This window comes from Vitis vinifera, chromosome 17 (assembly GCF_030704535.1).
Source record: "Vitis vinifera cultivar Pinot Noir 40024 chromosome 17, ASM3070453v1".
In the NCBI taxonomy this organism is placed as follows: domain Eukaryota; kingdom Viridiplantae; phylum Streptophyta; class Magnoliopsida; order Vitales; family Vitaceae; genus Vitis; species Vitis vinifera.
In genome coordinates this window covers 5,988,246-6,004,627 of record NC_081821.1, presented here as the reverse complement: position 1 = coordinate 6,004,627, position 16,382 = coordinate 5,988,246, and the positions used below count along the sequence as shown (strand labels likewise).

Below are 16,382 nucleotides of genomic sequence, written 5' to 3'. Positions count from 1 at the left end.
TTTTATTTTAAATTGTTTTAAATGTTTGTATAATTATTGTTAAAACAATTTTTGGAAAACAAGTGAAAATATATTATCCAAAAACACCATATTTTCTATTTATAAAAATAAAAAACAAAAAATAGTTTTGGAAGTTATTTTAAATAAATAAAAAATTATTCTAAAAAACAATTATCAAATAAAGTTTTAATATTTATTACAAAAAACGTTATAAACATGGCAAGTCTTATCTGTATCAAAATATAGTGGTTCCGTATTTATATAAACCTTCTATAAAGTGTATAACCCAAAAATATTTATCTGAGAAGAATAATTCATATGATTCTTCAAAATTATTCAACATAGAAGATAAGATAACAAGTGTATACATAAAGTTGAGGAAAATGAATGGTTTTATTTTTTTGCATATTGCATGTGTTTAAAAAAAAAACTATGTGCCTCATTTTCTAATATTTATTTTTCAAAAATAAAAAATAATAAAGTTTTTTTTAATAAAAAAATTGTTTTAAAAATAATTACCAAATAAAATATTTTAATAGTTATTACAAAAAACGTTATAAACATGACAAGTCTTATCTGCACCAAGATATAATGGTTACATATCTATATAAACCTTTCATAAAATGCATAACCCAAAAGTATTTATCTAAAAAGAATAATCCATATGATTCTTCAAAATTATTGGACATTGGATAGAAGAACATAAGATAACAAATGTATACATAAAGTTGAGGAAAATGAATGGATTTTTTTTGCATATTGTATGTGTTTTAAAAAAATCTAAAATAATGATAATGATGAATCTATTTTTGAAACGACACAATACTTTATATTAATGTCAAGATGATTTTTTGAAATGATTATTTTCTTACAAATTTATATATTATATTAATTCTAAAATCTTATTTTGAAAATATAATTACACCGTGTTTTGAAAAGACGATTTTACGATGTTATATTTTTATTAAATTTAAAAAAAAAATACATTTTAACAATATTATTCAAATAGAAATCCATAAATGAAATTCCAACCTGATTTGGAAACAGCATCTGTAAATTCTAGTAGGAAAAAGAGATGGAATCTTGCGAAATTTTTTAGTGCAAGTTCACATGTTCACTTCATTTGATGGGTATAGACTTGCAGTGATGCTTCAAGGATCCTTTTTTAGGCTTGTAGGTAGGTGAAGAGTCATTTAGAATGACAAGAGTATGGATAAGAATGCTTTAACACACCTTTGAATACTTCCCCCCTTTTCTTTTTTTTTAAATTGTCTCTTCAAAATTTTCCTTTATTTCCTAAGTTTGCAATCAAATTACATTTTTAAAAAAAATTCAATATAATAAAAATATTTGTCCAAGTAATGCTTTCACACCATAGAACTTCTGCTTTATTATTATTTTATTTTATTTTTATATTTTAAAACTATAATTAATAATCAAAATTTTAATTTTAAAATTAAAACCATAATCATTGACTGTGATTTTAAAAATTACTATTGATAACCGTGATTTTAAATTTAAAGCTAAAACTATAGATTATAACAAAGTGAAATTTTATGTGATTGAAATATTAAATTGGTGAGTTTTTTGAAAAGTAATCTAAATGTAAGATTTTTGTTTCAAAAATAATTATTTTTCCACCAAACTCGACTTTCCTTTTTTTACCCTTCTACCCTTAAAAATGATAGTAATAAATGGACAAACAAGGAACTTCCAATTTTGCTATAGAGTATTGGTGTGTGAAGTACATCAAATGTCTTTATCAGGTTGAAAACATTTTTTAAAGAATTTATATTACCAAGGAAAATGAAATTTTCCTGCTTTGAGTAAAACGTGTATGGTTGGTTTATGATTTCCTGATTTTGCTTTCCATTCAAGACAAGAAATTTGTCTTGTATGGCTGGGTTTTCAACTGTCTTTATTTTGAATTTTGGAAAATACACCTTCAATTTTATTTATTACAAATAAAATAATATAATATTTTTTTATTAAAAAAATTTATATTTGATATTTTACGTTGATTTTATCTTAATTTTTTTAAAAAATAAAGTATTTTTGTGTGATGGAAATCCTACAAAATATTCACATAATTAGAAGAAGGAATGAGAATGGGAAAAATAAAGGGGAATCATAAATGATACGAGAGGTGAGAGATGTCACTATCACTAGGTAGGTGGGGCATCGTGTGGAGGCGGAGATGGTGGCGGTGTGGTGGCGTTGACCGGAGTCAGAGGTGTGGGGGTGGTTTTCTTTACTTGGGCGCAGATACAAAATCTTCATTTCACAGAAGAAGAATCATTGTAACAGCTATTTCATATCTTTGATGTCTCCACAGATTCAGGCTTTAGTACCTTCCTCTGAAACGACGCCCTACCGTAAGCGGCGCGTCAGACCCTTTTTCACGGACCATTTTCACTGTTCTCCACCTCCATCCCCTCGGGGCCCACTCTCCGTTCAAAATAAATATCTCACCTGACACGTAGGCAGTTGACATTTTTTCAAACTATAAACGTAGGACGATCAATTTTGAAAAATAGAATCACACGTTTATAATAATATTTTGGACAAAATCAGGCGTATTTATTTATTTATTTTTAAATAAAGAATGGTGGGCCAATGTCATGGTTGTTGTTGAAGAGAGTGGGACCCACGCACAGCCGGAGGGACGTAGGAAGCGTGGTCGTACCGTTAAAAAGCATCTGAAAGACTGAAATGGAAGGCGGCGCCGTAACGGGTGTCAACAATCATGGCTCTCTGAAGTGTGGCGCAGGCCTAGACGACGCTGTAGCTACCCATGTCAGTGACTCGGACCCTACGCCTCCCCCTCCCAACCCCTATTCACTACTCACTAGACATGCTAGACCTCCACGTGCTTCCGCTGAATCGGCCCACAACTTCTCCACGTGGCATCTTTTTGGCTTCTGCGTTGTTTCATGTATGTGAGCTGGGCCAGCTGGCCCCCCCCTGCTATTAATTCCCCCTTGTTTTTAACTGTGGTTAACTTAACCAACATTTGACCACTCTGCACCACATTTACCATTACCATTATAACGGTAGTTTCGTCGCTATCATTATCTTTCATTACTATTATTTTCCTTTAAAATCTATTAATATTAAATAAAAATAATTTCACTCCCCACCCTTAAGATTTAACTAATTACAATTAACCTTCAATAATTTAAAATTTTATCAAATATCTCTCTTATCTTAAATTAAATAAAAGATTAACGAAAACATCCAACGAGAATACTAGTAAACTAAAATCAATGAAATTAACTCGTATTAAATATCAAATTATAGCTCATTTTGACTTCCATGGTATTTATAGATAAAAGTAAATTGTTAAAAAAAATAAAGGATAATTGTGTTTCCAAAAATTAAGATTTGACCCATAAAAGTTGCATAATTGATGAAAATGATATAAAAGATGAAAATACCAATATATCCTTCAAAACTATTTTCAGTATTTTCTACCACAATATTTAACAAACTTTTTATCTTAATTTTTTTAATAATTATTTTGAAAATTTATTATTTTTAGAAAACTAATTTAAAAAATATATATATTCTAAAAATGTATCATTTAAAAAAAATAATTTTGACATATTTTCATTTTTTTGAAAAATTGTGTATTTTTTTAAATCATTAAATTAAATTAAATTTTATTGAGATTTAAAAAATGAATAAAATTTAAATTAATATTTTTTAATTTTTTTTTCATAATCAATAAAGGTCATTTTTTAAAAGATAAAAAATCATTATCCTTCTTTTCAATTTTCACACCTTTTCTAGGTCTTGAGTTTAAATAGTGAACTTATATGAACCAAATCTTAATTTTTAAGCTCAACGTCTAAAATTGTCCTACAAAATAATACTACCACTTTTTATTATATTTATTTATTTAAATATATAAAAAAAAATTTAATATTCATTAAGCATAAGAATGTTTCAACATTCGATTACCACTTGTCAAGTGAATAAGAAATAAAATATATTGTAGAAGCGAAAAGATATTAGGTGAATTATAAAATAAGAAATACCCATTTAACCAAGGCCTTAGCCAACTTGTTCTCACAAGACAAAACACCACTTGCCCCCCCCCCCCCCCCCAAAAAAAATATGTGTAAAGACTTCTGAATCCAAGTTGAAGGACTTGTTTGGGAGAATTCTCCTTTTTTGTTAGATTAGTGACCATGGATGGTGAAATTGCCAATTTTAAAATGAATTAATATTTGTTCAATTAATTTAATGTTCACAACATGGACACTAAAGGACTTTCATATGATGACTTGAAGCTTTTGGTGGGTCCATTTCATGTATTAACGCCAACCAACTTGGTAGTTGTTTTTTTGTTTTCAATTCAAAAAACCTCAAAAGAAGAACAAAGAAACAAGTGAACAGTCCAGTCTCACGAAAGGACATGACATTTTAAGCATTGAATGAAACTTGGGTTAGGGTAAGGGCAAGGGCTAAGCACTATGGGCTCATTTCAAATGCCCTCTTGGACCATTTGGATGGAGTCCTAAGTTCAATATTTTATATATATGAATGGACTCCAACTTCCATCTAGAGCAATAGAGAAATGCGTTGAGATGAAGGATGGTAGAGCCATGAAACTTGAAAGAGCAAAGAACAATCCAAATGGGTGGTCCAAGATGGAACCTTGGTTCTACTTTTATGATATTTGCATATCTTTCATGTTGCGTCTTAGCTTTTTTTAAATGCAACATGCAAATTTTAAAGTACAAGTTGTGTTTAATGAAGGTGGAAGAAAATTTTATAATGATGATGTGGATTTTATTATTTTCTATTGTCTATAGTTTGATCATACCGGGGATTTTTTTCAACATTATTGTCATATTTAAAGAATGCATATCTTTGAAGCTAGATCGTCCTATTTGTCGTTCACTTTCACACCACATTTCTCTTTCACTTTTTATGATGGCACCGGTCAATTACAACAAGGAATGATTCCAATTATTTGATTGAATCACACATGACTCGTTAATTACCTCACCTCATCGAGAATCATTCTCGCATTAAAAACATTATAAGGAGGAATAATCATATGATTCATCTTTTGAAATTTGATTTTGCAAAATCTTGAATATTTGAAAAAAAAAAGGGGTCGCATGGAAGATGTGACGTGGATGTTATGATATTACAAAAAAAATTTCTCATCTTTACGTAGCATTACATTGATAATTAGGTTTTATCTTATAATTGTTTTTTAAAATAGTTTTAAAAATAATTTTTTTATATTTTATAAAATGAAAGTTTGTTTAAAATTTTGATATATTTTTAATATTTTAAAAAATAATTTTTTATGTTTAAGACTTTAGTTTTAAATGTAATATATACTTATATAATTATTTTTTAAAATAATTTAAGAAAAAAACAACTTTAGGTAGTCTTTCGATTTTCAAATGTTTACCAAAGATACCCTTGCTTTCAAAACCATACGATTCGTCTTATCATATATAATTTTTTTAAACATCACTTTTGTTCAAGAAACTCCGATTATAAAGTGGGGACAAAAAAGGAAAGGATGCAATGGCTGAGATTTTCTTACCAGGTTGAAATTGACATCATTCACATCCAAAATGGGACCCATTTGAAGCCGGCAAGCACTTCTGTGTCGTTACTCTGTCCCCAGGATGGGCCCATTTTTCTTTGGGGTGGTGGACAGCCCAAAATAACAACTTGGCACCGGGTGGTGGCAGAATCGTTAATTTGATTGAAAAAGACGGTCCAAATCCCAAAGTTGATTCGCAGAAAAAGCAAATGGTGGTTAGAGGACCCCCATCAGGGTCAAAACAGTCTTTACTAACTACGGTGAAAAAAATAGGAAGGAAAAACTCCATTTTAACCGAGGTTAATTTTTTAAGCTTTTCTTTTTTCGTTTTGTTTTTTTTGAACGCCATTCCAACTTCTATTTAACCGCCCTCGCCACGCACTTCGTCTCCTGCAACTTCTCTACTTCTCTCTCTTTCGTTTCTCTATCCTCTTCCCTTGGTGTCTCTCCCGGGGAGCTCTACGGCTCTACCTTGTGAAAATGTCGTCGGAAAACTACTTTTCGTTCGTTCCGGGAACTGGGTCCTCGCCAGTTCTAAGTTTGGAACTGTTCTTGTGTGTGGTTTTGTTCGTTGGCGTCTTTGGTTTCTGGCTTGTGCCTGGTGGTTTAGCTTGGGCTATGTCCAAGGCTAAAGCACGTAGCGCCATTCCTGGCCCTTCTGGGTTACCTCTGATAGGTCTTGTTTTCGCCTTCACTGGCTCTCTGACTCATAGGGTTCTGGCCAAGCTGGCTCGTGTTTCTGAAGCTGCGCCATTGATGGCTTTTTCGGTTGGCTTTACTCGTTTCATTATCTCCAGCCAACCGGAAACAGCCAAGGAGATTCTGAACAGTTCGGCGTTCGCGGACCGACCAGTGAAGGAGTCGGCTTATGAGCTTTTATTCCACCGAGCAATGGGTTTTGCTCCGTTCGGGGTGTACTGGAGAAATCTGAGGAGGATTTCGGCCACCCATTTGTTCAGTCCGAGGAGAATCGCTGGTTTCGGGGAGTTTCGGAGGACTATTGGGTTGAAAATGGTGGATGAGATTAGGGTTTTGATGGAGAAGAAAGGTGAGGTGAAGGTGAAGAAAGTGTTGCATTTTGGGTCTTTGAACAATGTGATGATGAGCGTGTTTGGAAGGAGCTACGACTTTGGAAAAGGTGTTTCTGGTGATGCGGTTGAGCTTGAGAGCCTGGTGAGTGAAGGGTACGAACTGCTTGGTATATTCAACTGGAGTGACCACTTACCGCTTCTCGGGTGGTTGGACTTGCAAGGAGTGAGAAAGAGATGCAAAAAGTTGGTTTCGAAGGTGAACGTTTTTGTTTCCAGGATCATAGATGAGCACAGGCTCAGGAGGGTTGGTGATGGAGAAGTGGGTCGTGATGGTGATGACAGTTCAGGCGATTTTGTTGACGTCTTACTCGATTTGGAAAAGGAAAGCAGGCTCAGCGACTCTGATATGATTGCTGTTTTATGGGTAAGCGCCTTCAAACATTCTATTGTCAGGTTCATCACCTACTGTAGAAATATGTTCATTTTCTGTTCTTGGTGTGCTTCCCCAGCACATCTTGACAAAGGTTTTTTTTTCTCATTAGACCTTTTTTTTGTGGTTGCATTCACTAGGTTTTTCATGTTTTAGTTTTTAGCCTTTTTATGCATTTTCCCTCTTTGTTACTGTTACATTGATGCTTGAAATAGCCAGGTCTTTTCTTTAAGTTTGTTTTTTTGGGCATCCATAGATATTGAGAATCTGAATAGTTTCTCTTTTCACCGTGATAAGATTCATTTTCTTTCTTTTCTTTCTTTCCTGTCTTTGTTTCTTATGCTTTACAATTTATGCTTTGTCATGGTGATGCATTTCTTTTCCTTGACTTTTTCTTTATTATCATCGTGTTTTATTTAATCTTCACACGTTTGTGTAATTGGAAATATGTTGCAATCTCAGGAAATGATCTTTAGAGGGACTGACACGGTGGCAATTCTGTTGGAGTGGATTCTTGCAAGAATGGTTTTACACCCCGATATTCAATCCAAAGCCCAATCTGAAATAGATGCAGTGGTTGGAGCCACCCGACTGGTGTCTGATTCAGACATTCATAAACTCCCTTATCTCCATGCCATAGTAAAGGAAACTCTCCGCATGCATCCACCTGGCCCGCTCCTTTCCTGGGCACGCCTTTCCATTCATGATACCCACATTGGTTCGCACTTCATCCCTGCAGGCACCACAGCTATGGTGAATATGTGGGCAATAACCCATGATGATGCTGTGTGGGATGAGCCTAAGGAATTCAAGCCAAGTCGCTTTATGGAGGAGGATGTGAGCATTTTGGGTTCTGATCTTAGGTTGGCACCATTTGGCTCTGGAAGAAGGGTTTGTCCTGGGAAAGCAATGGGTTTAGCAACTGTGCAACTGTGGTTGGCTCAATTGCTCCAAAACTTCAAATGGGTTGCTTGTGACTCTGGTGTGGACTTGTCTGAGTGCCTCAAGCTCTCAATGGAGATGAAACAGTCCTTGGTTTGCAAGGCTGTTCCTAGGTTCTCTTGAAATATGAATTGATGATGGGGTTTGACAATGATTTGGGTGTGATCTCATCCATGATTTTGGAAGCCTTGTATGGTGAGGTCAAACAGATTACTTACTATGGTTTTCCTTAGCGTTTTAATATCCTTGTTATAAGAACAGTACCGTTGTTGGCTTGAAAGGTCGTGGTTGTGTAATGAAAGTGCTTGGCTCTGGTTAGGTGCGAGATTTGGTTCTGTAGTTTTATATCTAGGAATGGAGATCCATGCATTGTACATGGCTTTTTTTGCTTATATATGAAAGCAATATTATAAGTTTGTCTATTACATCTTTCTTGTGCGTAAGTTTATATTTGAGGGCTTGCAGCTATACATATATTTTGGATTGTGCTGTAATCAACTTGGTTAAGTGATTTGGACCCTGTTGAATTTAATACTGAACCATTTGAAACTAACAGGGCAAGGGTTGTAGATGAGAATATTAGTTTTTGGAATTTTATTAGCAGGATTAACGGTCATGTGGGTGGAAATGTTCGGCTATTGACCACTAATAAGCTAGGAAGATTAAAAAAATCAAGGGACCCTTTTCCTATGAAATAATTTGACATTGTTATTGGCGGAGAAAAAGTATCACCCTTCTGACTGATATTATCAGAATAAAATATCACCCTCCTGATATTGACAGGGGTGGTCTAAGTGATAGAGGAGGCTTTTTGCAAAGGGTGGATCAGATATGAGGTGCTCTTAGGTTGTGGATAAAATGTTTCTTATTAGCTGCACTTGCCAATCTCAATTCAATGAAACTTTCAATATTAACAGGGCAATGGTTGTGGATCAAATATTTGTGTGTTATTATTTTATAATTCATTGCTTATCTCAGTTCAAGAGTGGAATAATTTATATATTACAGATTTTGTTTAAGTAGTATTAATTCATGCCTTTGTATTAGGTAGGTGAAAAGGAGCGACCTTTCTAAGATTTGTTTGCAGTCAAATTGTTACCATAGGGTATTGAATAGTAGCAAACTTATGCATTGGGTTTTTGGCACAAAGTTTGGACAATTCTTCCTTGATGCCTGACGAGGACGTTGGAGGTACTTCTCTCAAGATCTCCCACTGTTCTTTGGTAGATTATGACTAAAGAATGAGGAAGTACTGTGCTACTAATCATTTATTTTAGAATTGGGTTTATTAAATATGAATACCAAATTTAATTTACCAGGAGACCTTGATTAGTGGGAGAGGGGGCACAGGTGGTCATGTAATCCAATCTAAATTGTGGTGGAGATATCTTGGGTGAGATCAAATTGCATGCATGACCAAGAACTTTTCTTGGGAATCATCTAGTACAGCTTGTCAATGGGTATCCTAGACTTCCACATTGTTAAATTACATAAATATTAATTTTCTCTTTATTTTATCTACATTCACAAGCTCAACCATTGGTTGTCATGGTATTTATTAACCTCTCGACTCTCCTTTCCCTCCAATCTATCTTTATTCTTACATGCTTTGTGCATCTTTATCCCTTACATTGCCTTTCGAATGTGAACCTGAACAAAAACAATGTTGTATATGTTTACTAAACTAAACAAAGATTCCTTAGCTTAAGTGTTCTGATTAGTAGATGATATTTTTTCTTCTTTAATTTGATTTGATCTTCACAATGCAGGAACTTCAAATGATTGAGGAATAAGAACCTAAGCCCAACAATGATATGCCTCATCTCTTTTGGCTGGATCCAAATCCCTCCCCCAAGAATATATTTTTCGAGAAGCTGTGCTTGTAAAAAGCTTTTCTCCTTTTTCCCACCTATAAAGAAAGATGCATTTGGGGTTTGAATATCCAGACTAACACTATTTCTTTTTATATTTTATCCAAATCAATGCAAGTTGCTTTGGGTTCTTTTAACTGATTCTCAGTCACACCCATCTCTTTATATTCCTTTGCTTCCTTCTCACTCTCAATTTAATATACATATGCAGAAATATGTGGTAGCTATGTCTTATGGATAGTAGATATATACTGTCACAGCATATCCGTACATGAGGTGTACACACAACATGAAAGTGAATTGCCTATTTTTTGTTTTATTGAATGATTCTGCTGTTTTCTTGCCATGTGTAGCATCATGATTTTGATAAATCTTATCTTCGATACAAAGAACTTCAACATCTTCAACAGATATGAGAGAATAGTGGTTGTAAAAAAGTTTCAAAGAGAAATATCAATCATCTATGAGCATCTCAGTGACTGATGTGAGGGTGGCAATGGGAATGTAGGTTGCCTTAGTGCAAGAAAATAGTCTTTGCTAGGGAGATTATTCCTTTGCTCACCAATTGAGTTTCTTCTTAAAATCTTCTTGTCTCCATCTTCTCTTCTAAGCTTTCTTGATGGAATCATTATAGTTAATTAAAAATGTTCTCTGTGGCTTCTATTTGGATTTTCTTCACCTTATATTTAGAACTTTTCCATTTTTCAGGTTTACAACAATGCTGTTTTGTGTTTCATAACAAGGTATGGGGACGTGTACTTTATGTCTTCAATCGATATCATTGTAGAAATGATTCCTAAATTAATGCGTGCCCAACCACTTTTGATAGATGTTAGAAATGGACATTTTAGAGGCTAAAGAAATATTCTGGTGGATTAAATGCTCAATCACTTTTTGCATTCTCCAGAAGAGAATACAAAATATAAAACATCATAAGTAATTCTAGTGAATACTGCACTTGTGCTCCATTGCTATCAGCATCACCTTATGAGATGGCGGGATTAAGTTGAAAAAAGAAAAAGAGCAAAAAAAAGGACCTGCTTCTAACTTTTTACAATAGTTACTAACAGATATATTACTGCTAAGAGAGGAACTCATCCTTCCTTGTAGGTGTTTTGTTTAGGAGTGCAAATATATTTGACAATTTAAAGTAGTTGGGATTACACTTCTGCATCACCCAGAAACTAAACGTTGTCATCTTTTTTTCGAGAGTCCTAAGTGCATTTTTTACATGTAAAATTGAATTACAGGAGGTGCTTGTGAAAATACCCTGAGAAAGAACCAACGAAATGACAACAATAACCCAGGAATGCAGTGCTTAATCTGTTGATGCCTAAAGCACTTGTAACAAAAGTTTGAAACTGACAATCACTATAGGAGCAGATGATGCCCACCATGAGCCTAATTCTTTCCATGTGGAAGCTATGATTTGGGTGGTTTTGTTACAATAAAGAATAGCAACTTGGTGCTGTATACCTCTGACCTTTGAGACCCCTACAAGAAGCATGTGAGCAAATCATCACCCTTAAGGCAGACAATTTCAATTGACTTTATGCATGTATGAAAAGATGACGTGCCAAGAACATTCTTTCTTCAGAATGCGTAGTAAGTGGTGGATGATTTGGTTATCATGTGTGATCATTATATTCTTTTGTTGGATGCTTCTCCAACATGCTAAAGAAGGGAAAAATTCAATGTTCCTAATCATGGAGACCAGCAAGACTTTTGGTTATAAACAAGTAATGGCAGATGTGTGGATTACAGAAAACCAGTCTGCACTTGCCTTATGGTCCCATATAGGAGCAAAAGAGATCCTGGATGTGGCTTTGCCACTGTATGATCTGTGATTGTTATTATAAGGTCTTGTATTTATCTAAATTGACTGGCTGCAAGAAAATTTTGATCTCTATGGCCCATAACATTGTGAATCTGTGCTCTTTGTGCCATAGGGAGGTCCATTCCAGTTTGTATTTGTATTCACAAGTGGTACCAAAACTTTGCCAGTAGACATGGTAAAAATCGATCAGTAATCTTAATCTCCCATATGAAAACTAGAAATATAAGGCTCCGGAAGCCATTGGTATAGTTTCTAGTGTGAAGCTTCAGACAATTTAAAACGCTAGCCTTTATTTATGTGTAAGAACATTGGATGAGTTTTGAGTGGCCAATAAACATCTCGAGGTAGACTGCTTTTAACCAAGCCAGAGCTTGTGGGTGTGAGTGGCTGAGCAGATTGCAGGAAATTTATTGGAAGGGGGCTGGCAATCAGGAATGCTTTATTTAATTTCAAATTTTGTGTCTAGGTTTTTTATGTGAAACATGGACCAGAACCATGTGAATTTATTCTTCTCAGCTACTGCTTTGTGGCAAGACAAGGATATCCAAAATGAAATCATGTTGGTATCTCTCCAGTTGGCGAGAATCACCCAGTGATGGTAGTGGCTTCAATAAAGCCATAACTCAGCACACCTATTGCATGCTCACTTGCACTGCCAAGAACATCATAAAACCTACTGGGCTTCAGGCACTCCTGAGAAGTTTGATCATATGCCAAGGGTTTCCCTCAATAAATTTCAGTATTGGATTTTATTAAGGATTATTAGAGCACCTTTGTTGTCTAGTGTTTGGGTTGCATTTTGAGGGCAACAATACAATGAAAGGACCATGCTAGTTGTAGCAAATACTTAGGGAGCTACTGCAGGTTACATATTTTGGACACTAATAAGCTGCATGAGGCCTCTCCCTCCAAGTGCAAGGTTTGGCATCTCCAACTTCCAAGGAATGCTCTTAGCTCGCTCTGGAAATGCAACTAGCATTTGCAAAGGTTGTAAAGCAACCTAGGATAAATACCACCTTTTATCAGGTTGGTTGGGATGTTTTCTGTTCTGTTCTGGCTATGGCTAGCAGATGGGACAAAACTACTTTTCAAAGTGACAGAATATTCTTCCATCTGAAGGAGACAGCCTCAGTTGTTGTCAACCCTTTGTTGCCCCTCAACATCTCCCTGCCCCCCACACCACCCAAAAAAATAGAAGGAAAGGAAAGAAAAAGAAAAGAACCCACCTCTGAAAGATCCATTTGACAGAGGAACCATGTTGAAGCACTCACACCTAGCAGTAGCTTTCTCCATCTAATTTTGTTTGAAAAATTTGTGAATTAGTGAAGTTTGATAATTGATCTAAATGGGGATGGTCTCAAAGCTCATTATACCTTCATCAAAAACCAATGTTTACATTCTGGGAACCATATCTTGTCTACAATTAAAGGCTTGAGCTATACCATCCCATGCCAAGCTCCAAAGTTGAGTCAATAGTCTTTAATCAATTAGTGGGTGTGTATGATGGTCAGGATAAAACCATATAATCCTATAGTGTTTTATATTTCAGCAAGTCCATAGATATCCATGTTTATTTACTGGCTACTGCTCTAAATTGTTGCTTGAGTGCCCACATATAAAAGGGGAAACAAGAGAAGTAAGCATTGTGAGATTTGGTTTTGGGTTTTAGCAGAACCAAGATTCTATTAATGTCGCTCTCGTTCTTCGTTGACAGCTTATTATGCTCAAGATTTCTCTTGGTAGCGTGTTTTCCTTTATTTGAGCACATAGTGGAAGTTGAGAATGAAATTTGAAATGCAGGGAGTGGATTCATTCTTCTCATCCAGATAAATAATCCTCAACTAGTTCAAGAAGAGTCACCTTTTTTGATTCAACTACCACTTTATTCTAATCCAATGGGGCTTTCTTTTCTGTGCCCCCCTGGCTCCCTCTTCATCTCCTCATCTGTTCTGTAAGGGCTGGTCACCAGTCAAGCTTCTTGGTTACAATACAAGAAACTCATGCTTCCATCATGACTTTCATATTCATAATTCTCATCAAGATTTTTGGGTTGATTCTCTCGCATTTATTTTTTGATCCAAAAATATGCATTTTCAATATTTGATTTTGTGTGTCATGATAATTGCAGCCTATGGGTGGTGGGGGTAGATTGAAGAGGAGAGGTGAAAGAGCTGAGAGATGAGAAAGGGGATAAAACTAGGATAAGGATGGAGAGCTAAAGGTAAGGTTAGTGGAGAGGGTGGGTAAAGATGGAGTTTTGGGTCAAAATGACCCATTTTTGAAAAAAATTGTAATATCTAACCCATTTTTTAAACTTATGTTTAAATTGGCCTCTTTGATGCCATGTAGGCGCCACGTCATTAAAAAATATTTATTTTCGTCATTATAGTGAAAGCCGCAGTTGGGAAACGCGGCTTCATTTTTGTACTAAATCTTTCATTTTTGTTCTAAAACCGCGGTTGGCAACTGCGGCTTTAGTTAATTTTTATTTAAATTTAAAATTTAATTAAAAATTATTAAATTACAATTTATGAATGAAATTTAAAAATATACTTAAATAATAAATTATTTATATTTAAATTTAAAATTATAGTATTACTTCAACAAACATAAATTGATAAATAAAAAATATTATAAATGAATATTTTATTTATTAATAAATTAATAATCTTAAAATAATAAACTTATATAACATATAAATAATATATAAAATTGTATAATTTATTAATTTAAGATTTTTAATTTTTTAATTTTTAAAATATTAATTTATTTGTATTATGATAAATTTATCTTTATCGAAATAATAGTATAGCAATTGAAAACTGAGATTTCAATTATAATATTTTTTTTTACTTTCAAATTTAATTAAAAACTATTAAATTACAATTTATGATTGAAATTTAAAAAATATACTTAAATAATAAATTATTTATATTTAAACTTAAAAATCTAGTATTACTTCAACAAATATAAATTAATAAATAGAAGATATTATAAATGAAAGTTTTATTTATTAATAAATTAATAATCTTAAAATAATAAACTTATATAACATATAAATAATATATAAAATTATATAATTTATTAATTTATGATATTTAATTTGTTGTTTTTTAAGATATTAATTTATTTGTATAATGATAAATTTATTTTTATCGAAATAATAGTATACTTTTAAGTTTGAGATTTCAAATATAATTTTTTTTTACTTTCAAATTTAATTAAAAACTATTAAATTACAATTTATTATTGAAATTAAAAATATATACTTAAATAATAAATTATTTATATTTAAACTTAAGAATGTAGTATTACTTCAACAAACATAAATTAATAAATAGAAGATATTATAAATGAATATTTGATTTATTATTTTAAGATTATTAATTTATTAATAAAAAAACGTTCATTTATAATATCTTCTATTTATTAATTTACATTTATTGAAATAATATTAGATTTTTAAGTTTAAATATAAATAATTTATTATTTAAATATATTTTTTAAATTTCAATCATAAATTGTAATTTAATAGTTTATAATTAAATTTGAAACTAAAAAAAAAATATTATAATTGAAATCTCAGTTATCAACTGCTATACTATTATTTCGATAAAGATAAATTTATCATAATACAAATAAATTAATATTTTAAAAATTAACAAATTAAATATCTTAAATTAATAAATTATACAATTTTATATATTATTTATATGTTATATAAGTTTATTATTTTAAGATTATTAATTTATTAATAAATAAAATATTCATTTATAATATCTTCTATTTATCAATTTATGTTTGTTGAAGTAATTTTAGAATTTTAAATATAAATATAAATAATTTATTATTTAAGTATATTTTTAAATTTTATTCATAAATTGTAATTTAATAATTTTTCATTAAATTTTAAATTTAAATAAAAATTAACTAAAGCCGTAGTTGCCAACCGTGGCTTTAGTACAAAAATGAAGCCTCGTTTGACAACTGCGGCTTTAATACAAAAATGAAGCCGCGTTTGCCAACTGCGGCTTTAGTACAAATATAAAGCCGCGTTTCCCAACTGCGGTTTTAGTATAAAAATGAAGTCGCATTTCCCAATTGGGGCTTTCACTATAATGATGAAATTTTTTTTTTTTTTTAATGATGTGGCGCTATGTGGCATCAAAGAGGCCAATTTGAACATAAGTTTAAAAAATGGGTTAGATGTTACAATTTTTTTCAAAAATGGGCCATTTAGACCCTAAACTCGTAAAAATGAGATGACATAGGCTAGGTGGTGGAGTATTATTATTAGTGTAAGTTGGTGGTAATGAGGCTATTGCTATCGTGTGTTTAGGCCAGTGGGTGATAATCTAAACCTTCAACTCCACAACTCTGCCCCTGCCTTTGCTTTGGTGGATGAGAATGAGAATATGAATGAAAATAGGATAGAAATGACGTAGAATAGAGGAACCAAAATCATCTTAACAAGAGTGGGATTTGATTTCCGTCGTAATGAATTGAATTCCCATTCCCTATTCCAGCATTCCAAACATGATGAGAATTGATTTCCTTCAGTTACGCAACTTAAACTGAGTCCCACAAAGTGGAACTGAAGAATTGGTGTGCATGACACATTTGCTAATAGCCTTCTGGGCCTGTCATCTGGAAAATGGGCCTCCTTATTCTACCCTATAAAAAATGAGCCTACTTA

General features: G+C 32.8%; 1 protein-coding gene across 1 annotated transcript; it reads left to right on the top strand.

Moving 5' to 3' along the window:
• The first annotated feature begins 5,924 nt into the window (after window positions 1–5,924).
• LOC100253660 (cytochrome P450 78A5) lies at window positions 5,925–8,403 on the top strand. Its single transcript, XM_002265274.4, has 2 exons — window positions 5,925–7,030; window positions 7,499–8,403. The coding sequence occupies exons 1-2, from the start codon at window positions 6,056–6,058 to the stop codon at window positions 8,099–8,101; spliced, it is 1,578 nt and encodes a 525-aa protein (XP_002265310.1). The 5' UTR covers window positions 5,925–6,055; the 3' UTR covers window positions 8,102–8,403.
• The last annotated feature ends 7,979 nt before the right edge of the window (window positions 8,404–16,382 follow it).